We start from the raw sequence: 25,736 nt of genomic DNA on the forward strand, positions 1-25,736 counted from the left end.
TGGACAACATAATAAGCAAAACAGTCTCGAGATATGTACTAACCTGTGTGACATGCTCACGACTACTCTGAAACACTGTGGACAAAGGGTGAATGAATTCATGCACACTAATGAAAAATAAGGTCTATGCATACAGTTCCAACATCTATGGTCTGCCATTTTGGCAGCCACTAACAGGCAAACAAACCAAAGACGGTTGTTTACATTTAACATGCTACAATTTTACTTATGCTACACGTAATGGCATTGTCCTTCTTTGAGCTAGCCCCTACAAATTATTATTTTTTTTTTTTTTACAAACATGCAGTAAACTTCAGCAGTGACAATAATAAAGTCTGAAGTATGACCAGTGAGAGTTAAAAGGACACAGTTAAGCATTTTGAGATGCTGCTGGGTAATTGTCATGGAAAAAGCCTGGAAACACTAACTTTTTTTTTTTTTATAACTGCAATTACACCCAACCACAAAGCATGAATTACCAGCACTGTAACAAATTAGTTATGCATTTCCCCATTTTAGTTTTACCTGATGAAAGACTTTTTCCAATGATCAGCAAGACTCAAGTGTGCAAAGTCCCTGCTGTCATTTGATACATGTGTATGGCCATTACTGGAAGCGTTAATTATTAGGACACCAAATCAACAGTGATTCATTCCTGTTCACTCTAGGCAAACCACCACATATGCTAATCTACTATGAATTTATCAGAACTAAAGAAAACATCAACAATTACAACACTTCAGCAACTATCATAACTACATAATTAAATGCCTTCCTCTTATAACAGTATCCATATTAAAAGTAACCACAGAATTCATCACTTGTCTAACCTGATCATTGAGCCAATTCTGACCAGCCAGCGTGGCCAGGTCCTCCACTTCAAGTACATGTTTGTTGTAATTGACCTGGAAATGGTACGATGTATTTTTCTTCTTCTGAGACTTCCTGTATTTCATTATTTCCCCAATGATTAATGACCTCCTAAAACATTTAAAACCAAAAAGCTTTTCTGAATTATTTTTGTACAAAATCAGTTGCAATTTTACAAACAAGGACATATTTACAACATGATCCCAGCAGGGAATAGCAATATGAACTGACAATCTCACCGGTTTGAAAAATCCTCATTGAAGACTTCCTTCAGTCTTGTCAGTATATCCTTCTCACAGAGCGGAATTAAACTGCCATACTTCTTCAAGAATTCATCTAGAAAGTCTTAAAAATATCAAAGTAAAAAGCCTTCATTAATAATAAATGCTGATTTGACTTACTCTAGATTCATACCATTAAATTACCTCTATGGAAAATTCTTCAATACATGTGAAGGAACCACAAACAGCATCTGCTATTCAATGACACAAAATGGTTTTCTAGTAAAAATCAGACACATTGTAGTACAGCTGAAGAAAATCACATTCTGCACTCACTGCTCACTAAAAATGTCTTCCTCGACACTGTAGCAAAAAAAAAAAAAAAGGCAGACTGCTTTTTATACAAAGCTACTTAACTTGCATAATTAGTGAAACTGGTCTTCCAACAGTACACTATTTTAATCATGGTTCTTGTTTTACTTTGCATGCCAAAATTATACTTCACTGAGTGCTGGCTGTTGAACAGCAGCAAAAATAAAAGCATTTATGCTGCTTGTAAAAAAATGACTGCATCAACCTGCTGACAGACTACCAACAGTAAACTTGAGTGACTCAATAGGAAGCCCTGCACAGCCCACCTCTGTCATTCTTCACAGAGAAAAGTGGGTTGGTAATGTTAACACATAAATCAAAATACAGCCATACAATGAAGAACTCAGCTGGAAGAGATTCATATAAAGGACTTCTGTATTAAACAAGAAAAATAAATGAAACAAACTGCTTTTTTGGATTTCACAAGTAAAATACAAAACAGCTATGACTGTGATTACATATGTATTATGAAATGGAATCACATCCCCTCAAGAAAATGAAGGAGTGAATAAAAATAATCCATTAACACCTTAATTTTACTAATGTGGGAAGGCAAAATCTTTCTTCACCTGTTGCACAAGGATCATGAGGAGCACCTGCTAGGGAAGTATGAAGGCCCACCTTTAAAAAGTAGATTCTTGACACCAGCTACCCAGCACAGTAATTAAAGCCACTGTCATCACCTGATCAGACCAGTAGCGAAGGCACAAAAACAATAACATGAGCAGGCATCACCCAGATCTTCAATGTCAGTGGAAAGAAGCTTGGAGGGGTAGTCATCCATTTCACAGTCAGCATTCTGTACTTGGTTTGGCACGGTTTAGTAGACCTAACAATTAGATGAAAATGTGTTCTGCAGTTGGAGATATGAGGTTTCATTACCATTTACTTTCTCCCAGCCAAAGGAGGTCAAAGAGAACAGAAATGTCTGCCAAATGAGTAAGGACATGCTCACGAGGCAACAGGATAAGTTTAGTTTACTGCTGGCAGCAATGCAATATTTTATTAACTGTACCAAACATAACTAAATAGATGCATTTGTGTCTTTTTTCCACCATTTACTTGGCTTGCTATACTTAATGTCTTTCTGCATGTCGGCTATCAAAGAAGCAAATGTGATACAGCAGCCATAGTGTTGTGCACAGGCCACCTTGCCTAGCACTGGGTACCCAGCACTCGCTCCTAGGCCCATCTCTGCAAGGTGATACAGGCAACCTGGAGGGTTCTGTGGGCACCTTTCAGAACAGGGGAGCAAAAGCTCCTCAGAGTGGTGTAGAAGGTCCCCCCCATAAGCTAATGCAGGAAGTGTGATAGCTGGTGAGAACCAAAATGTACTAGCAGCTGAGTGTCAGCACTGGCATCCCATATAGTCTCCTTGCAAGTCTTACAGAGCTGCATTCTGGTCAGCCTTGACCAGTGGCCACTTCAGGAAGAGCCTGCCCAGTATGTCAGACACACAGATGACATACTTCTAGGTAGGTTACTCTCTGAACCAGTCTGAAGGCCTCACTCACCCCCTCTGTATTCCCATAATGGTTTCCCATACTTTTTTGTCACTCCCCATCCCCCATTTATTAATCAAGCCTCCCAATCAGCAGTCATCTACCCTCTGTCAGGCTGTCTCTCCTCTTTTGTCCACACTTACGTAGCACTACCCCCGTCACTCTTTGCCCAAGTTCTGTTTTTGTCTGCTTCTGCTTCCTTACTTTTACAGGCTTATAGGCAAGTACTTGGCTAGCTGACCTTGTGGACCAGTTTAAGCTTAGCCAATTTTCCCTTTTTCTGCCTAACCCATTTAACCTACTAACCTATCCAATTTGGTTCGAGATTAGCTATACCCATCCCATGTTCAATAATTGTATATTATCCCTAATGAGATTAACTGGGATCATACTATTGATAATTTGAGGGGAGGCGTGCATGGAATAAAGCATTTAGGAGTGGTCTCTGTCTATTAATAGTACAGGGAGCAGTCTTTGGGTAAATTTTCTGTTTCCCATCCACAGATCCAAGACAGAATATGGATAGGGATTAACTGTTTTATGTGGATGAGGAGTCTGTTCCAGAACAGCGATAGGCTCTGCGAGACACACCTGTCCCTCCAAACCATTCTGTTGATGTTGCAGAAAAGGCTTAGATCCCTAGACAAGAGTATTTCTAATGCCCATTTGACTTTATGTGCAATAAACCCATCAGTACTCGGTCATGGCATACCTTGTATGCCAGAAATGGGTCACCTCTTAGCAGGCTGTAAGACAGCGAATACAGTGACCAGGTTTGAGTCGACCCATATAGGACATGCTGTTTAGGCCTTCTATCCTTTTAGCAAAGCGTTTCTGTGGCCATTCCAGTTGTTGCATGTGTCTGGAGAGATACTTGCCAAAGGAAGCATTACATTCAGTGATTGGCCTACTGAGGGTTGAGCAAAGGGGGACAATGACAACCCTAGATCTAGACTCAAATCCCTTTGTTTAGAAGCTGTGCAATATAGAAGAACTTTCTTACAACAATGGACACATACTGGTCAAAAGTTAGGTTACTGTCTACACGTTCCCAAATCCCAAAACAACTGGTTCAACTCTTAGAGGTATATTGTTAATGTAGTAGTTCCTTGTCACAAATGCTTCCCAAAGGATACAATAATGCATTTTTTGGCATTTAGTTGCAGTCTATGTTTTCAGCACCAGTTACTTGGGACAAACCTTCCTTTAGTATGGACAAGTCATTTGGGGATTCAATAACTGCTCTTATCTTGCAGTCATCTGCATACTTAGTCAGCCACAGTCTCCTGCCAAACCACTACTTCAGAAAACTAGATGCCAAACAGGAGAGGACCCAAGTACAGAACCCTGGAGGACTCCACGGGTGACTGGTCTCTTTCTTGGAGGTAACTTCCTATTTTGCTTTATTGCATCCTGTGAGCAGTTGGCAAACCAACGGGTGGACACAGGTTTATTCCATTTTTCTACTATGCCTGGGTGGGGAACTGTATCAAAATGTTTGACCAGGTCGAGGTATGTAGTGTGCATCATTCTGCCTTTATCCATTGCTTTGGTGACCTTTTCAAAAGAATCCACCAAGTTAAGTATCTGACCTTGATGAATCCAAAGGGAAACTTGCCCAGTGTTTGGAGGTTCCCTATGTCCTGATTGCTTAATTCCATAAGTCTTTCCATGGCTTTGCACATGAGGCTGGACACACTTATGGGTCTGTAATTGCCTGGGTCTGTGGAAGGTTCTTCCTTATGCAGCTGCTCCCCATTTGCTTGGTAGAAAACGTGTACAGAGGTTGAGACTGAACAGTGTTAGAGGTGTGACTAAAATCATGCTTCATGCTATTTAAGATGCATCCATGGATATTGTCAGGACACATCCATGCAGTATTTTTAGCTTTTGATAGCCAGCTTCAGGTATACCTTGAGGAATAAACATAGGAGAGAAAGAGGAGTAAAGTTAGAGCTAAAGTTATATGCCAGTAGTTCACTACACCTTCAGCCTCAGTGTAGGTAACATCATTCACAATCATTTCAGTGCATTGCTGAGTTGTGCTTTTCAAATTACAAACAAACAAAAAATGCCTTATAATTATCATTGGCTTGGGAAGCTATTTTAGCCTTAAACTTTGCTTTGGTGGATTTTTATTAAGCTCCTCAACGTGTGTTTGTTTCAGTGTCAAGGGCTCTAACATTCTGAGAATTGCTCTTAACTTTGATCAAAATTATTTTTCTTTTATTATAAAAGCTTGCTGATATTATGGCTCCAGCAAGTGGATTTGCCCTATACTTCCTCCTATGGGGAACAGCTGCATCTCTTTTGAAGGAGAATCTTTTATGGTCAGACCTAACAAGTGATTAAGATAAGCAAGGGGCAGTGCAAGATACTCCTATTTTACCCTCTCCTTCCTATTTGCATTGCTCTCCCTGCAACCTTCTCCCTCTACCCTATATCAAAGTATATCCTTCTAGCCCCCAATAATCTTCTTACTTCTCTTCCCCCTTTCTGCCTGTCCTGTCTCTCAGTTTATATGATAGAATCTGCAGACAGCTTCCTTTGGTTCTGTGAGCCCCTACAGCAGGTATGAGCTGCTTCAAAATATACAAGAATGTGCAACATTTGGCATGCCCCCTACATATCGGTTTAATCTATAGTATGTGATCACTCACTGCCTAGTCAATCCAGTAGAACATTTGCAAATATCACAGCTGTAAAGATACATTAAGTAGCACTGTCCCTTGCTGATCACTCCATGCCAACTCTCAGAAATGTCTACTAATCCCAGGCAGAGCACATAGTGCAAAATTTATCTGGTTATTTACCACCATGTTGTCACATATGTTCTCTGAATACCACCAAAGTCTGAAGCACACCAGTATCACTGAAACAGGTGTACTCCCTGGTACAATTTATCATAATCCAACATACATGACCTGGAAAGTAACACAACTGCACAAATATATATATTTGCCATATCAAAGTTTCAATAAGCCCAGCTAGAGCCAGAACATATTAAAATCTCACCCTTGATGATGCAGTCTATTTTAATAAAGCATTCCTACAACTTCTCAACTACACAGCTGTCTTATGTAGAAGAATCAAACATAACAGCACCTGGCTTACCTATAGGTACAAAAATAAATGGCATAAAAAAAACAATACTTAGAAATAGTGGAAAAACACCAACCAGCATAAATTCAACAACACAGACTGAAAACTTACTTCACCTCATTACAATCCTATTAAATCAATTTCCTAATTCTGGACGTATATCAAACTGACAAATTCAACTAATAAAGAATCAAATCCATTACACAACTAAACTTACAATTTAACCTGTAAAACAAACAGCCATCTGAATAACAAATCAATACACTCATTTTCACCCACTACTCCTAAACAGGTTCATAGGTGCTTATTAGCCAACTAATGCATGGGGAATCATTTGAAGCCTAGCCATGCACTCCAAAAGAGTTTACAGCCCTTGTATTATAAATATCAATACCCCAGAGGCCTTGTGTTTTTAATATGAACAGCCCAGAGCCCAGACATTTTGCATGATACCCATATCCACAATGGTGCTAAATCAGGGTGCAGTTTTTCATCCATTCATCTACATTACTGTTAAACACAGTAAGATACCTATTTTGCTTTATGTGGAGATGAACACTAGTCCAGAAGCGCTCTCTGTGATACACATCTAGTCCTCCAACATGCTCAATTTATATTGCAGAAGAGATTAAGATCCCTTTGTGCAGGTGTTTATACCACCACTGGACTTCTGAATGTGCAGTAGCTCTCAAAGGATGGAGTCATTTGAAGCTCTGTAAATGAGGCAGAGATCTCCCCTCCATGGCCTGTAAAATACCAAGAACAGGAACCGGCATTGAGATGGTCATTGTAGCTTTTATGATTTAAGCCCTTCACTTTCTTTAAGAGTAAGTGTTGTGGTCATTCAAGTTATGTCAAGTATTTGGACAGGTACATGCCAAAGGGGGCACATAATGAAAGACCTAATAAGTACTAAATACAGTGGAATGATGACATCCTTACACCTGGATGTCGTACACATGGATGTCATACCTTTACTGACAGCTGTACAACAGAGATGAACTTTCTTACAATAGTGGCTACATGGCAAATGAAAGAGTTTATTGTCTAGATAGACTCCTAGTTCCCTTATCAATTTTCAGGGGTGTGTTGTCGATATGGCAGTTACAGGATATGACATGCTTGCCGAAGAATACTATTATACACCTTATGGTATACAGTTTTAGGTCATGGCTTTAACACCATCTGTGTTTGGGAAAGGCTCTCTTGGAAGATCTCATCTTCTAGAGTGTTTATTACAGCACCAAGTTGACAATCATCTGCAAACTTGGTTAACCATAAACCCTTAAAATTAGGTTTGTCCTCCTAGAAGTGAAGGCCATAGAGGAGTGGCCCAAGGACTGAACCTGGGATACACTGCTACAGACACGTCTTTTGGAGGAGGCAGTATCATGCTATCCAACAAGATGCATAGGATTTACATTTAGCTGGGCAAGTTTAGCATCTATACCAAAGTGTAGGATGGTACTGAACACCTTTGTGAAGTGTAGATATGCAGTGTGTGCTGAATCTCCCTCATTCACTGCCTCGGTAATCCTTTCAAAGTCGTTGACCAGGTTAATAGGCAAAACCGAACTGGCTAGTGTCAAGAGTTTGTAGGGTACCTATGTCCTTACTTATTCATTTAATTTCACAATGATCCTGTCCAGAATTTACAGAGGAGACTGGTCAGACTTATGGGTCTATAATTACTCAGTTCCACTGATGGTACACCTCTGTGACTGTTACTGTCCTCCATATATCTGGTACAAACTGACATTAAATAGTCTCTGTTTTATGCATGTTAGGTCCTTTTCAGGCTTGTCAGTACGCACCCTAGTATGTCATCCAGCCCAACAGAAGCAATGTTCTTGGGGTTGGACAGTGCTTTGAGGACTTGCTCTTGGGAGATCTGAAAAGGAGGAGGAGGATCAGATACTGGTTTATAATCTGAGAAATTGTGGGGGAAGGGGTATGAAATGGTTAGTGATGCAATAGGCAGCACTCAGGCCTTTGGTGCAAAAGGCTGCGAGTTCTATTCCCGTATGAGAGGACCGCTGACAGCAGTGCAGCATAAGGGTGTGCTGTACTCCTGAGTAGGTTGTCCTTCTGATGAAACATTAAACCGAGGTCCCATCTGCTTGATTTGGTAGTAGCTGGAATGGAGGTAAAGGATCACATGGTATCTATCATAAAGAGTAGGGGTCCTTCACTTAGCACAACATAAAAACATTTACATATTTATAAGCACATATATGCACATTTCTATTTCTTACTATTTAGAAGTTTTTTTATAACATCCTAATTGTAATTCTTCATAACTCACCCCCGCTCAACAATAACCTAATTTTTAGTTGTATATCTGCCTAAATCAATTTCTCATTAAACAAAATTTCAATCTTTCACTGCAAACACATATTACATAAAATAATTTCTTATCTACTTATCTCACATATTCTTCTCATTCTTACAACACCCATGCATATTCATATCTATATTGTTTATATTAATTCTCAAAAAATTTTCTTCACAGAACTTTTTCCAGAATTTCAACAATCTTTTACATTTCAGTAAAAGTCTCTGTTGTTGCTCCTCTCATCAAAATGAACACACTCAACTTTTGTTTATATGGCATAGCCTCCTTTACTGGCAACTTATTTACAGCTAGTCTCCAAAGGAAATCCTGGCACTATGTTGGTACACCATTTTTTCCTTACTTTAATGGTTTTAATCACTTTTCCTGGTAAAATTTCCCATGGATTTAAATAATTCACATACATATACATCCCTCTATGATTCTCTATCATTACTTTTTTTTTTATTTTCCATGCTAGTATTTTTCTTAATTTTTTAATTACTTTATTCACATATCATCTCTCTTATTCTCATAATCCATCAGAAGTTTTGTATTTAAACTGTTTCACTATTAAATTTGCATTCTCTTCTTTACCCACTTTAATACTCTACACAAGTTTAAATAAACAGAACAAAACTAGATTTAGTAACCCCCCCCCCCATCATCTTCACTCATATAGCACAAACCTCTTTTCAATGGGTTTAATCTTGGACCCCATATGAAAGAAAATACCAATTGCACAAATTTCCTTTTCATATTTTACTGGGATCATACAAACATTTGACATATATGCTATTTTTCCCATTAAAACCAAATTCAACAGATGGATCTTTTTCATAAATGTCAATTTGCATGTCCTACACAGAAGACATTTCTTTCATTGGCCCTGCACATTGTATCACAACAACATTATTTTCCTAAATTTAGTTCCTAGCAAAGACACTCCATTTAAAAATCTACCACCACCAAGTTTCACATCATCTTAACTCTTACTTTTATCATTAGTCAAGGTCATTCACATTTCCTTTAAACATCCAGTTAAACCAAGATTTCCCTCATCCACATTTAGTTTTTAAGTAACTACAACTATTTCTGTGTACATCAAAACTACCAGTATCATCACTTCCTTTTGCATCATATATCTTGTAAGTTTCATTTTATAAACTACTTTAGTCATTATCACATTTGTCACCAGTGCAAACGATATTTCACTCATGGGACATCCTTGTCTTATACCACGCTTCATTCATACTTCTTTACTCAACCACCCATTCTCCAACACTCCCACTCTATTATTCTTATATGCCAACATACATATCTTCCCAATTCTACTACCTATTCCACACTTCTACATGACATTCCACAAAGCAACATATTCCACTGCATCAAATACCTTGCTAATATCACCTGCCATAAGTTCCACATCCTCCCTTTTACTTATATTATCCACAATTTTTCCCATGACCAATGACAATTTTATACCATATAAACTATCTTTCATAATATCTCTCATCCTTCCTATTTTCCTATGAATTATTCCCTTAAAAAAGAAATCAGTGTTACTTAGCATGAGTCTCCATTTTTTTTTAATTATTTTCATCTTTCTTCCACATAAATTTTAATATCCCACTACATAACTCATCATAAACAAAACCTTCCTTCAACCATTCATTGGAGTATATTTACAAAATACCCTCTTTACCACTCCATTAATTTATTTTATATTCCATACCTTATACCATTCAGGCTTGATAATGAAACATTAACTTTTAAGTACGTCATCCAATTCACTACTACTAATTGCTTTTCAAATTCTTCCTCAACTTGCTCTGGAAATTTATTTACTTTCTATTTTCTCTCACTTTCATCCTTATACTCTTACAAATAATTTTCTACATGCTGTACTAAAATAGTCAATTTGCTCTCATGTTCTTTTCATTGCTCCTTTTACATTTTTAATTTCTCTCATTATACTATCTTATCTTACCGCCCTAATATGCAGAAATATTCTCACTTCTCCCTTGTAAATATCATCTCTGCCTAAACATTAATGCCTTATATTTTCTTGACTTTTTGTATATTCCTTTTCCCATACCATAATACTCTCTATATTAGTCTCTAAATTCTCTAACACATTTACCAACGTTACATCTAGTATTTTAAGTTCTCTAATACATTTCATAAGTTTTCCCAAACTTCACTTTCTCTTCCTTTCTTACATCATGCCATTGAAAAAAATACACATTTTATACTTTTTAAATTCAGTTCACCTCTCAGACTAGTTTTTGTAGAAGTCCTTCACGGTTACATGATCCTTCGATAACTGCAATACTTCTCACTCACAATTTCACCCCCAGATTTCTCTCTGTTTTTTTTTATTCCCTTTCTTCCATCACTTCCATCCATATTGCTAATTGGTTTGAAAAAATGTCAAACCTGTTTGTTTTCGTTTATATAAATGTACGATTGTCTATGTAATAAATGATGGTTTAATGAAGATGTTTCTTGTTTAAAAAAAAAGTAGGAACTGAATTACTTGGGTTACATGATACATAGCAATCTATGTGAAGTACAGTGTTTGTTATGTTAATATAGTTTGATTACGTTTATATGAATGTAAATTTGCCTATGTCATAAGTGATAATTCAATAAAAATGTTTGAAAGAAAAAAAAATGCATTACCATCTGCTACGCCCAAGCCTTTCAATCATACAAAATAATCAATTTCAGATCAAAGTGTCTCCCTTCTATGTCCATCGACTTTTGTTCCACACAGCTAATTTACCTCATTTTATCAAATCCTGCATTTTTTTTATATCTTGACTTTTCTTTTTGTCTTCACATTAAATTACATTTGAAGTCCTATGCAATTATAATTTTTATGTTAACCACCAGTCTACTATTTGACTAAATGGATCATCTCTTTCCTTGCTAGTTATATATGCATACAACAATATAATTCTTAGTGTCAATCCCTTCTCCTAACTTCTCCTTCTGCATGCAAACTCTCTCCTCCTTTTCCCTCCATATTTTTCTTGTTCTTCTACAGTTTCTTTTCTTTTTCACCTAATTCACTCTCTCCTTCAGCATCTTATTCTTCATGTATATTTTTTCCTTTACCATTCTTTTTCACTGTTTACAGTTTGCTCTTGGCAGTCAATATGAAAAAGTGGCCCCCTTTTTATTTATTTTTACACAACCTGGATACAGCCAAACAACCTTCTTGCCGTATGCCCCTTCTCCCCACACTGGTTACATTTTATCTTGTCACAGTCCGCAATTAAATGACAATTCTCTACAGAAGGATGATTGAGGCTGATCAGACAGGCAAGTGTATCCCCCCCCCCTTTTTTTTTTTTTTAACGTTTTAAAACAGTTTCCAACCTTTACCCTACATTCCACAAGTTTATCTTGCCTTTTACAATGTTATCAACAATTTTACACAAATCCTGCGTGCATTTTTTTAATATCTTCCAATTCAATTCTAAACTGCAAAGTAACATTTTATTATTTACATTACTTCCAGAGAACAACTGCTCCACAGATAAATGTCCATTCTGTTACACAGTTCCAGAAATTTCATCATCAACCCCTCACTTTCAAATGTTGTCACAAAATTCTCTGTCCCTACTTATGTATAAAAGGCAAACTTTCTAGAGTTTTAAATCCATGAACAGTTACCAAATTGTCTACTAGTGTCTCATTTTTTGTTCTTCTCACAATTGGTCTTCTATTCTTTTTAAAAACAGTTTTACTTAGTTTGTTAAAGTTCTCTTTTACCTGCTGTCATTGTTGTATTCTCTGCTGCCACAAAAACTGACTCCGCCTTGTGTTGCTTTCTACTTTTACTTTCCGTCACTGCTACACAAGTCTTAATGCTGCAATCTTTGTTGTCACGTCACCTGGTTATTTCTCCACATAACTTTTTCAGAAGTGGTGAGGACGGTAATCTGCCATCTCACCCAATGAACAGCAGAACTGTTACCTGGATCATCCTCTGATAGCCCTCCTGATGTCAGTTCTGTTACCCTGCACCACTCTAATGGACTTGAATGCTTACCTCTTTCTCCGCAGAGACAGCAAAATGCTTCTCATTTGTATTATCCACCACACAGTAATCTTTATCTGAATTCTGATGCTCCATAACCAATACATTTTTCTACAAATGTTCATCTTCCACTTCTAAACTCTCCATAGTGTTTCTCTCTTTCTCCTGCTTCTCTAATGCTTCCTTGCTGCTGTGGAAGCCTTCCGGCACCACTTAGCAGCTCTGAAGAGTAGAGGAAAGTTCCCTAATGCCCTGGCTCAATTTCCCCTAGCACTATAAATACCACATCAGGTTTCTCCCTGAAAAAGGTCATTAGCCCAGTGGGACTACCTTGGTCAACAAAGCATAAATAGAAGTAAATTTCAGTGGCAGAGGGGTGTGGGTCCATAGTTTAGCTACACTATTTGGACCGCATAACACTAACATCTGGTTTGACATTGGGTGAAGTTAACTAAGTACTTCAAGATATTTTTACATACCCATTAACCCTGTCAAAAGCCAATAACATCTCATTCATGTGCCCTGATAACTCACCTGGTTGCCCATCAGTACCAAATAAGGCCTATATGAAAGCCTGCTTAACCTCTGATGCAAGCCTCTCCATCTATTATATTTTCCTGAAGCCTAGAAAGCAGCCTGTTTAATGCCATTAAAAAATGGTATCCCAACCACAGACCCTGGTAACTACAGATCCATCAATCTCACTAACCTCATATATGAAGTTATGGAATGTATCAACTCAGACCTCATTAATCTGGACATGAAATTCTCTTAACCTTAGAGCTTCAGCAGCGTGGCTTTTTCAAAGTAAGGTCCTGCCTCTTCAACTTCATTAATTTCTTTGAAATGGTCACTGAAGCAATGGACAGTGGTTATACAGGGCATGCATTATATCTGGTACTGTTCAAGACCTTAATGCTATTTCCCTTGCAGTACTGAGACTTGAAAATCTAAAAATAAATCCTTACGTTGTGTGGTGGATAGCCAGCTGGTTTTCTGACAGAACCCCATGTAGTTAGAGTCAAAGGTGCCATGTCTGAAAGCACAGCTTACCAGTGGTGTACCAAAGGGCTAAGTTCTGGACCTCCTTCCTCTTTGCCATTTATTTCTCAGATTTTCAGACCAATACTTTGGGCCTATGTTTATCCATGTTTGCAGGGTAACGCAAATTGTGTAATGTTATGTGGTCTTCCACTGACTCACATATGCTCCAACATGGATAAAACCACCTTAACAACTGGTGCAAGTAGAATGGTCTCAAATTAAACGGAAACAAATGGAGTGCTTTACAAACATGCCACTGGGAAACATTTTTTGCACTCACCATTTATTGAAAAAACAGCAGGAACAGTAATCCGAAATACCTAACAAAAAAAAAAAAATATATATATATATATATATATATATATATATATATATATATATATATATATATGCTAGGAGGCAAGTTCCCCACATCTTCCAAAATTATTTATATTAACTCAATGGTCACATCACTGTGAAGAAAATGAGAAATGCTCTGAAAATGCATTGTTGGCTCACATAATGAAATACATCACAATGAAACTCACTGCAACACTAAATTCTCACACTTAAGCAGCTCAACCTTCAGTGCAGCAATCACCTGTAATAAAAAGTTATGTCTTTCCATAACTTGAGTTGTCCATCTTCATTCCTCCTCATGATTGGGTCTCAGATCCCATCCTTGGATCTGGCTCGGCCACATTTTTCAGACTTGGATCCTCCCTTTACACATAATGCACTACATCCACCCCAGCACCTCAGACTGAGTTTGCTGATTCACCATCCATTGATAGCATGGACAGGATAGAAGCAAAGCAAATGAGGCTCAGACATAGGGCCTCAGTGTCCTACAATCTTCCACAGATCCTCTAGAAGAATATTGCAGGGGGAATGGCTGGGTGGGAAAGTGAGGAGGAATGAAAACGGACAGCACAGATGCCAAGTTATGGTAAAAAAAAATTTTTAATTGGACGTTGCCCTCTTCATTCCTCCTCATGATTGGGTCAGAGTCTCCAGCAAAATGATTCCTGGGTGGTCCTCATGGAAGAATGTGCAGGAGTACAGTTGAGCCAAAGGAAGCCCTGCTCCAAGACGCAATAACCAATTTGCAGTGTGCAACAAAGGTGTGATCGTTTGACCAGGTGGCTGTCACACAAATACCATCAATGGAAATTCTGGATGAAAAGGCAGAAGTAGCCGCAGATCTAGTAGAATGTGCTCTTGGAGGTCAAGGTAGTTCTAAGTCTCTCTGAGAATAAATGAAGGTGATACAGTCAGTAATCCATTTGGCCAGTGTGATTTTAGACACTGCTCGGCCTAATTTGTTAGCAGAGAAGGCTGTAAACAATTGGTCTGACTTCCTGTGCTGCTTTGTTCTATGCAAATAAAAATGCAGTAATCTATGAAAAGCAAGGAGATGAAGAATGTACTCTCCTTTGTTGGAAAAATTGGGAAAAAATACTGGTAAATGAATGGATTGGTTAATGTTTTCTGTGGCTACTTTAGGCATAAAAGAGGGACTGGTATGCAGTGAAACCCTGTCTTTATGAAAATATAAGGAAATTTGTAATATAACACCTGTAGTTCTGACATTCTCTTTGTTGAAGTAATGGTTGCTAAAAGGATTGTCTTCCATGACAAAAACTTCAAGTCACAACTAGCTCCTGGCTCGAACAGTCTTCAAACTCTGCAGGGTGGGGAAGGATCTTTAGTGAGTGGTCTCAGCAAAAAGATGCCCTTCATAAATGTTTTACATAATCTAAAAGTAGACAAGGTGCGACACTGGCTAACCGTATGAAAATTAGAAACTGCTGCTAGCTAGAGTCTGATAGTAGAAAAACTTGCTCCTTCTTTAAACAAGGCATTAAGAAAAAGCAAAATGTCTGAGATAGGTGCGGAGAAGGGATCAATATTTTTACTTGCAGCCCAAACAACAAATCTTTTCCATTTACTTTCTTAGCTGAAACTTTTTGTGACGCCAAAATGATGTTACAAACCAGGGAAGCAAGCCTGGACTGTCTTACTATCGCTGGAAGTGGAGAAACCATGCGGTCAGCTTGATGGCATGAAAACTAGGATACTGCAATCTTGATGGGTGAGGGAGGAGATCCAGTCTCAGCTCCAGTAGCCACAAAGGACATTTTACAGGACACCAGAGAAAGGGGGAATCACATCTGTCGAGGACTGAAGGGGGCAATGAGGACGACTTAGCTCTTCAGTTTGCCTGACTTCTAAAGAAATTTTGGGATAAGTGGAAGAGGGGGATAGGCATAATGTAGACCCGAGGGCCAATCATGCACCATAGCATCCCTCAGGGACTCCCCCCCCCCCCCGGGGGGGGCAGAGTAAAGAACTCACTGCATTTGTTGTTGAGGAGAGAGGCAAAAAAAGTCACAGCAAGGCTGGCTCCAACGAAGATCATGCTCCCCACTGAATGCTTGAGGAACCACTTCTGTGGAATCAGAAGAGATCTGCCAAGTCTGTCCACCAGCTCACTGGTTTTCCCCGGAATGAGTGTTGCAACCAGAAGGCAATCAGAAGATATTGCCCATTTCCAAACCCTCGTGGCCTTCCTGAATAATGGTTAAGAACAGGTTCCTCCTTCCTTGATGTATCAGATTACAGACATGTTGGTGTGAACAGCAATGGTCCCCACAGGAAGAATGTCCTGAAAGGCTTGCAACTTTAGAAGGACACTGATATGCATCCTGGTCTCCAGAGGGGACCATGTGTCTGACCATCTTTCCCTTGTAATGCCCCCACCCAACCCAACTAGGAAGCATCCGTGGTCACTGTGGCTATTGGAAGGGGAATCAAGAAGGGTCTGCCTAAAAAGAGGTTGCCTGATTGAATCCAACAATGGATTAGTGTTAGTCTGATGGGAATAGACAGAGGTTGGTAGGGTACATAGGTTCATAAGTTGGTACTAGGCTATCGTCCCTAGGGCCTATACAAGCCTAGCCATAGCAATTGCCTGGCTATTTCTTCCCACAGTATTTACTTCCCTGGACCCCTGTCTAGCAGGGCGACTGACGTGATTCCCCGAGGTAAATTTCCTATCTCCCATCCAATCATCAAGGTTCCTTTTGAAGAGGGCCAAATAGGCGTTCTGCTTGACATGTATGGGCAGTCTATTCCAGAGTCTGGGGTGTCTCTGGGTCAGGAATCTATCCCTCCAGCATGTTTTGTTCATTGTGATGACAAGGTTTAGATCCCTGGAGTGTGCTTCTCTGAGGGATGGGATTTCTTTAAGTGCAGCATGTCCAACAGCTCTGGGTTTGACATTGACAGACCATTGTACTGCTAATATCCTTTGAAGAATTCGCATAAAGAACGTTGCCAGAGGAACGAACTAAAAATCTCTGCTGACATCGACCCCAGAGCTTGTGAAACTAGCCATGCAGGGGAGGGTGGGTGGGATAAATAGTTTATGGACTTGACTCCTCAGTGTTGTTATATGGTGAAGGGGAGAGAAGCTATTTGATCCTTCATGTTCAGCTGTGTTCCTATGAATTCAAGGTTCTGCATAGTAGTCAGTGTGACGCCCGTGCACTGGCCCAGCAATCAAGGAGCCTCAGTCCTCACCACTAACACCAGTGAGGGGCATCCACATTGGGAAGGATAACAAATGCACACACAGTGAAGTACAATTTCCCTTAAGAGCACATAGAGATCACAGTCAGTCTTGGGGCTGGTTTCTCCCTTTCTCACCAGATTCCCAATAAGACTCCCCACTGGCACAGCTACAAGGTCCAAATCTCAGTCCACTGGTCAAGCTAAACCTCCAGCACCCTCTCTGTCCAAACAGTGCTTCGTGTCCCTGCCCAACTAGCTGACACACACACTGAGATACGAGTTACATACAAACACACAGACACTCCTTGGGAAGGCTGCCACAGATTCTCCAGCTTTGCCCCTTCTGCCCAAACTATACGGTAGTACCACTTGCCACCAACCACTAATATCAGCTACTAATAAGGCCCTTATCAAAGAGTGTCCAATTACTTTGCAATATTATTATCCAAATGGTAAGTGTGACAAACAGCAAGGCTTATTTGGAGTGGCTTGGACAATATCACTATATACATGCAATGTACTCCAGAGCTTAAATTATCTCTACATAACAGCCACAGTTGAAAGGTAGAAAAACATTTAATAATAAATAATAAGAAAAGAAGACAATACTTCTTACTACACAATGCTAGTCAAGAGTTCAGAGATCACAGATAAATGCTTAAAATAATACAGTAGAAAAGTTGACAATACAGAAAACAGCTAGACTAGACTTCCCATTTCCTATTTATATCTAAGAGCAAACACAGTTCTAAAATAAACTTACATATAGAGCAAGGTAGTGCTGGTGATGTTGTCCGTTTTGAAAACAAATGCAAAAAGCTCTGATTCTCCTCCTCTCTGTCCTTAACTTGATAACACAGTACCACTGACTCATTTCAGATTACATCATTATTCTCAGTTTCCCAGGCTAAGAGAAACTCAGAGTTTACAGCCCTTTTGATCTTGCAGCTGGTCAGGAAGCCAGAGCAATAAAAGACATTATACATGTAAATTCTAGCCATTAACTCTTGTCTCAAAACAACAGGAAGAATTCCTTCATTCAGACATCGCGGCTCCGGGTTTTGAGATCAAACAATTATACAAGGCTTGACTTATCAGCTTTCTTCCAGCAAAGTGCACTGTTGTTAAATTTTTGACATTCAACATTTAACACAATTTTCTTCCATTTAAGAGAACAAACCTGTGGCTTATATTAATATTTACAAATGACAGCATTATCTACAAAATTCTATCTGGCTAGGCTGGCAGCCTTCACATACTTTCACAGTCAGACTGGACTTGTCTAAATTTACTGTGATGCCCAGAGAGTGCGAGAGTTGAATCAAGTAATCTCTGGCCTGGAGAAGTTGATGCCTTTTGGGGGTGGTAAGGTGCCAATCGTCTACGTTTGGAAACACCCAGAATCCTTTGAGTCTCATGTGAGATGCTACAACTGCCATGTATTTGGTGAACACCCAGGGGGCTGTGGTGAGCCCAAAGGGCAGTGCTCTGAACTGAAAGTGATTGGCTCTCAGCCGAAAACGCAGGCATCTCCTGGAGTGCCTGTCTATTTTGATATGATAGTATGCATCTTGAGATCTATTGAGCACATCCAATCGTACTTGCGCAACAGGGACAGAATAGACTATGCTGTAACCATTCGGAACCCAGACTTCTTTACCTAAAGATTCAAATTACTTAGATCCAGTATTAGGTTTGGGTCACCTGTTTTTTTCAGCACCAAAAGTAAGTGGGAGTAAATTTTGAATCCTCTTTGTTCGGCTGGGACCTCTTTGATGACTTTTTTCCAGCAATTTTTGAATTTCTTGGGCTGCCTGCTCTCTCTGACATGGTGGCACATCGGGGGGTTTCTTGCTGGTGTTAGGGGGGTTGTCGCAGCCTCTGGATATTAAGTTTAGCACCCAAGAACTGTTCAAGTGTCAAGTCTTCTGAGTGCAAGGAAAGTCACCCCTGACTGCCTCCAGAGATCAGCACTCGGACAGCACTTCAGAAGCTCTGATAGGGCTCGTCAGGGAACATGTCTTTGCAGCCCTGGTTCTGCAGACCCCCTCTGCTACTAGGACATCAACTATTAAACCCTCCTCCTTTGCCTCTGGAGGAGGGCTCCCTACGTGGGTCGTGGAAAGGCCCTTGGGATTTACAAAACCACATTTTCTTGTCTCTATGCTGGTTCCTCAAAAAGGTCCTCTAAGGTGTAGAAAATTTGATTCCTATGGCAGAAAGGGTCATCCCATTCTTTTCACTGTAGGTGAGTGCATCTCTAACAAAGGGCCCAAACAGTGATGAGCCATCAAAAGAGACATTGGACTCTCTGAAGGGTTGCACGAAATCATAGTCTCATTCAGGAGTGCCTCTTTAGGTACATACCTGAACCAGCAGCTCGTAAGGTACCTTCTGCTGCATGGAAACTTAAATTCATTGAGGAGTTAGCAATGGACAACAGAGTGACCAGCTTTAGAGAAAGTTTCTTAAGCTCTTCCGCAGGCATGGACTCTGAGAAAGAGGCTGAGAGCTCCTTGATCAGATCTATGTGAAGCCAGGTAAAATGAGAAAACAATTTAATGACCCCAGCGCAAAGGTGGCTAAGGTGTAAATGCACTTCCGAACCTCTACAATGCTCTAGACTCCTTGTTTGGCAGATGGACACTGGCACTTTCCTCTGCCAGTTCTTCCTTAGTAGCCGCCAACAACAAGATGGCATCAACTACAAGGCTTTTACTCTAGTGTTTCTTATCAGATGGTGGGACCACAAACCTATTGTGGTGACTGGGAATGGACTCGATGGTATCCGGTTCCTTCCATGCCCGGTAGGAAACCACATCAACAAGGTCATCTGCTGGGGGGGGGGGGGATCACCCATGACGCAGATGGGTCTGCCCCCAAAAGCCTCCAAGAACACTGACGCCTTAGAAAAAGGAGACTGGACAGACCACCCACCTTTCTGCTTTAGGATCTCTAGAATGTCTCCTAAGGAGATGTCATCAGATGGGGATCGAGAAGATCCTTTGCCCTCATCAAAGTCCATCTATTCGGTTAATGATGCCACTGGGCAGTCGATATGCCTCCTTTTGCATGTCTTCTTCCAGGGAACTTCCTCCGCAGGGTATTGGGGGAAGTGTTGGAAAAAGGGGATCTCCTCCTGAGCAGGCAGATCCTACAGAATGCTTGGGACAGAATGAGTAGGTTCAAAACCACGACCCAACAGGGGTCCAAGGGTAGTCTGCAGGACATGAAACAATATTTCCCCGCTACTGGACAGAACCCTTTCCACTACTTGGAAAGCCAACAGACATGGAGAAACCCTCTCTGCATCCACCAGAGCCAAACCAACGAAGGGAAGGCAGCCAGGACTCACTCCAGATTCTGGAGTCAGAGGCAAGCTGTCGAGAGCAGAAGTATCAAGGGGAAGGGACTGCTCCAACAAGGGCAGAGCTGACCCCACTCCCCTGGACCCGGCACCGACACCACCTTGGTTCTGAGATCCACACTGCTCTGAAGGAATAGCAACAGGGCTGATCAGGGGTACCACTGGAGTTGAGGAAGGTGGTTTTCCTGGCACCAAAGCTGACACTCTCAGGATTCCCAAAACCTGCAACTCCGAAGCAGAGGGTTGGATCGGAGAAGAAGTTCTGAAGGTATGGGCCAGACAGCTCAAGGATCTGATAAGGGACTGAGCTGACACTACACCCATCTGAATCTGGGCCTCAAGAAACTTCCACTTCCTCATCACAAACCAAGAATACCAGCACAAAACTTTAAGCAAAGGCCAATTCCAGACAAAAACCCGAACCTTGCGTAAAACACGGCTTTATTTAGCGCATTCGTCAGCGTATAGCAAAGACTTCTTCCAGAATACAGCCATATTGAAAAATCAATTTTAAATACCTCATACAATCAAGTCATGTGATAAAATAACCCAATGAAAACCCAACCATATTAATATCTAAAACAATCACATTAATATAAATTTATAACAGTATCTAAACCTAATAACTGTAGTTAAAACATATAAACTACAATATATGCATATGTGCAAACTTAATTTTTAAAAGCCTGTCTCTAAATACTAACATTTTGTTCTAAACCTTATAAGAACGCAATTTCAAATAACTGGTTACACTGATACCATCATTCAAACTAGGTTTGGTGAGTGCATTTAACTTAATTTGCCAACAAAGCTCTCTAAAATCTAGTTTGTCCTCCCATGGTCCACACTTGGGATCCTGAAGTATTTTTGCAATAATGACCAATTTAAAGCTATGGGATGGGTGGTTCTCTATGTGTCGAAATAAAGCACTATTAGCGTTCCGTTTTTTTATGTCCCTAGCATGCTCATACATTCTCTCCTTAAACTTTCTTTTGGTTTTCCCTATATACAAACCAGTACATTCTTCACATAAAGCAGCATATACTACCCCCAATGTGTTGCAAGTAAACTTCCCAATTAACGTTATCAAGGTATTAGTAATTCTGACCTTGTCTGTTTGTTTCTAAAGGACATTGGGAACAAAACCCACATCTTTTCATACCCGAAGACCCTCCCTGTACACGACTGATGCCTTTATTTTCTAACTGTTTAAAGGTGAACCTTCTCCTACAGACTATACATGGTCTTGAACCTAATTTTTCAATAATCCCATCAAACCATGGAAAATGTGCCAATTCTTGTTCAAAATGTTAGATAGAAACTGATAATCCACTGTAAATCTAGTGATAAAGGAACATTTAAAGTCCCTATTCTCTAAAGTACCGTCTCTTTGAGGGACATCCATGAGTTCACCTCCTTGCTGTAATTCAAAAAAGTGGTACTATAATACCCTTCTCTCTTTTAATACAGATTTAATTCAAAAATTCCCTAAAAAATCAGATGGATATTCACGAGACCTAAACATGTCAATGTGTTCAGTACGTTGGACAAAACATTGGTCATCTCTAGTGACCATACGAGCCAATCTAATAAGTTGGCCCTTCACTAAGCCTTTCTTTGCATGCTTAGGGTGATTGCTTTGAAAATGCAATAAACTGTTGCTGTAAGTTGGCTTTCTATACAAGTCACTAATATAGTGTATGTTTTCCTTTTTAATGACCACGTCCAAATAATTGATACCGTCTGTACCATGTGTGAAGGTGAACTCCAAAAATTCAGTGGTACTGTTAATATGCAATGTAAAATCCTGAATGTCTGTATCTTCTCCTATCCATAAAAAAAAAAAATCAATAATACGTAAATATAAACTCCATTTGTTAATGAATGGTGAATTGAGTAAATATTTCCTTTCCCACATTAACAACTATATTTGCAAACACAGGGGCACATATCGCCCCCATGGCTACCCCTGTCTTTTGAAGGAAATATTGACCCTCACAAAAAAAAAATTAAATTATTTCTTAACATAACATCCATTAATGTAACAAGAATGGTCACTTGGTCATTGTTGAATAATGCAGTCTCATACAGAAATTTTTCAAACCACTCTATCCCCACTGTGTGTGGAATAGAATTGTACAAATTTACAACATTCACAGTTAGAAAAGTGTCTTTTTTGTCACATTGCACAGCATTAAACTTTCTAAGAAAATGCCACAAATCTATACAAATATGTTCTTCACTTTTAAGAACATATTTTAGTACACTATCTATATATCTGTCCATGAATTCTGTCTTGGATCCATTTGCACTAACAATTGGCCTCATGGGGGGTCCACTTTGTCCTTGTGTATCTTTAATAAGCCAAAGATACAAGGTATTTTAGGAAATTTCACTTGTAAAAATTCTAATAGACTAACATCTATTAGTCCTTGGTCCTGTAAATCCTGTAGTATGATGTCAATTTTGTGGTAGGAAACATTAACAAAACTTTTAGAAACTTCTTCAAACACTGTGTCATCTAACAACAATACATTGATTCTGTTAATGTAATCCTGTTTAGACATTAAAACCACCCCAACCCCCCCTATCGGGATTCATAACCCAAATAGACTTGTTGTTAATTAACTTAATAAGCAATTCCCTCTCTTTGTTAGATAAATTGTGGACACAATTCCCCTTGCCCCTGAGCAAAGCTTGGAAATCAGTCACACATTTTTTCAAAAAAAAGTTAAAACAATTAACCAAGGGAGGATTACATAAACTTTTTTTTTTACAACATCACATTGTTCTCACTGCTAATCGTTTGATCAAACATTAACCTGAAGTTCAAATTCCTGATGAACATTTTTAAATCTAAAATAACCTCTACTAAACTAGCACGCTTGGTAGGCACAAAATTTAAGACCTTGCAGAGCAAATTTGCAATATCCATATCAAACAACTGTGTTGTAAAGTTAAAAACAGTAAAGTTATCTTTGTCATTAGAAATTTTGAAAAGATGCTCATAACTGTTACACGCCATCATGGTGTCTTCATCAGATACCGAAGTGTTCCAATGTCATTCTGTTCGAAGAAATTCCGAACATATACCAAATCAGCAGTTCCTTCTGTGTCTAACATACAGGTCAATCCTGCAACTGGAACCACTGGTTCCTTAAACTTTGAAACTCCATGTGATGTATCTACGCTAGCAGCTACTTGCTTCAAATCTAGTTCCAGTTCATCTGCTGCCTGTTTGTATGATAGAACTGCGGATTTTGATAGACCCGACCTTGACAGTAGCACGGTGGCCTGTAGTTTGCTTGTTGTGCCTAGTTGCTTATCCTTGTAGACCTTCTCGGAACATCCCACCCTAAAGGGGCTTGTTCAAACGAGTCAACGTCTGCCGTATTACTACTTCTCCCCTGCTCATTGGCTGAAGATCGGTCGGGGGTGGAACTTGACAAAAACTGCAGGGGTTTTAGATATGCTAACCCTTAAGTATACACCTTAATGTCTCTGACTAATTTCTTTTCTTTCCAACTTTGGATGTCAACAATTAATCATTTTTTTTCAAAAAATGTGTCTGTATTTTGATACATTGTGCTCAAAGAGCAAATCATTACATAGTACTTTATCCAAATCCGTCAATTCTTTGTGCAATGCTTCTATGGTTTTATGATTGTGTTTAATTAGAATGTCAATTCACTCCAAATCCTGCCGGTCAAATAAAGCAATAAGCTCTGAGTGTAAGGGAGAATTTGAAATTAAACCCGTAGGGTACTTCCAGTCTTAGTCCTTTAGGAACAATTTTATTTTTTATACATTCCAAGTAGTATGAGTTTTCTAACTGAAGCTTCCTACACTTCAGTAACTTAGTTTCAAACATATTTAATAACTGTTGCACTTTGACTGTTGTTGCCCAAGCTAGCAAAGCTAAAATCCTTGTGAAACCAGTCTGTTAAATTATACCTTGTACCAGGCAGAACAAGTGAAGCCTGATGTTCATTAGAATGCATGTTGGTGACATTACCTGGTTCAGAAGATTTGAAGGTTTGAAAAGATGTGGGTTTTGTTCTCAATGTCCTTTAGTGAAACAGACAAGGTCAAAATTAAGAATACCTTTATAAAGTTAACAGGGAAATTTACTTGCAACACATTGGGGGTAGTATATGCTGCTTTATGTGAAAAATGTACTAGTTTTTATATAGGGAAAACCAAAAGAAAGTTTAAGGAGCGAATGTATGAGCATGCTACAGACATAAAAAAAATGGAACACTAATAGTGCTTTATTTCGACACAGAGAACCACCCATCCCATAGCTTTAAATTTGTCATTATTGAAAAAATACCTCAAGATCCCAGGGGTGGACCATGGGAGGACAAGCTAGATTTTAGGGAGCTTTGTTGGCAAATTAAGCTAAATGCACTCACCAAACCTGGTTTGAATGATGGTATCAGTATAACCAGTTATTTGAAATTGAGTTCTTATACGGTTTAGAACAAAATGTTCGAATTTAGAGACAGGCTTTTAAAAATTAAGTTTATACATATGCATATACTGTAATTTTTATGTTTTAACTACATTTATTGGGTTTATATATTATTGGTATAAATTTATATTAGTGTAATTTTTTTAGATATTAATATGGTTGGGTTTTCATTGGGTCATTTTATTACAACTTGATTGTATGAGGTATTTAACCATGTGATTTTTCAAAATGGCTGTATTCTGAAGAAGTCTTTGATATACGCTGATGAAAGCACTAAATAAAGCTGTGTTTTACGCAAGGTTGGGGTTTTTGTCTGGAATTGGCCTTTGCTTAGAACTTCCTCATCAACTTGTCCACGTCTGCCTCAGGCAGCTTCTAGAGGTCCTGGAAGAAGCCAACAAAGGAGGTCTGGAGTGCTCCAAATTGGGTGAAGGGGATCTTTCTAACTGGCTTGAGTACTAGCTCTAACATCCCATTGAATTATTTCCACCTCTGGGAGACCACTCCCCAAAGGTGTCATTTTTTTTAACCACATTTTTCTTCCACCCCACTGATTCCTAGAGAAGGATCTCTGAGGGGTTGACAAATGGATTCCAATGGTAGACCAGGTCTGTTCTTGCGTGTCTTTGAATTTTGGTCCAAACAAAATGGAACTTTCACATGGGGTTTTGAAGAAGGATGTCAAAGCTTTCTGCAAAGTCACAAAGCCATATCCAGGCATAATGATCCATCGTAATCCCAGTACCAGCTGATTGGGCTGCAATATCTACTGCATTAGAAAGCAGGCTCATGGTTACATTTAAAGATGACTGTAAGGTAGATAACTGGGAATCTCTCACTTTTTCT

At 39.3% G+C, this 25,736-nt stretch overlaps 1 protein-coding gene across 1 annotated transcript in view; it reads right to left on the reverse strand.

The window, feature by feature from the left end:
• Window positions 1-25,736, reverse strand: part of SENP5 (SUMO specific peptidase 5) — a 1,029,054-nt gene that overhangs the window by 686,916 nt on the left and 316,402 nt on the right. The window contains exons 3-4 of the mRNA XM_044070892.1: window positions 1,110-1,215; window positions 831-981 (exon numbers count right to left, since the gene is read on the reverse strand). Coding sequence (XP_043926827.1) covers window positions 831-981; window positions 1,110-1,215 — 257 coding nt within the window. The remainder of the gene's footprint in view (window positions 1-830; window positions 982-1,109; window positions 1,216-25,736) is intronic.

Source organism: Protopterus annectens, chromosome 4.part1, assembly GCF_019279795.1.
Source record: "Protopterus annectens isolate FY-2018-M chromosome 4.part1, PAN1.0, whole genome shotgun sequence".
NCBI lineage: Eukaryota > Metazoa > Chordata > Ceratodontiformes > Protopteridae > Protopterus > Protopterus annectens.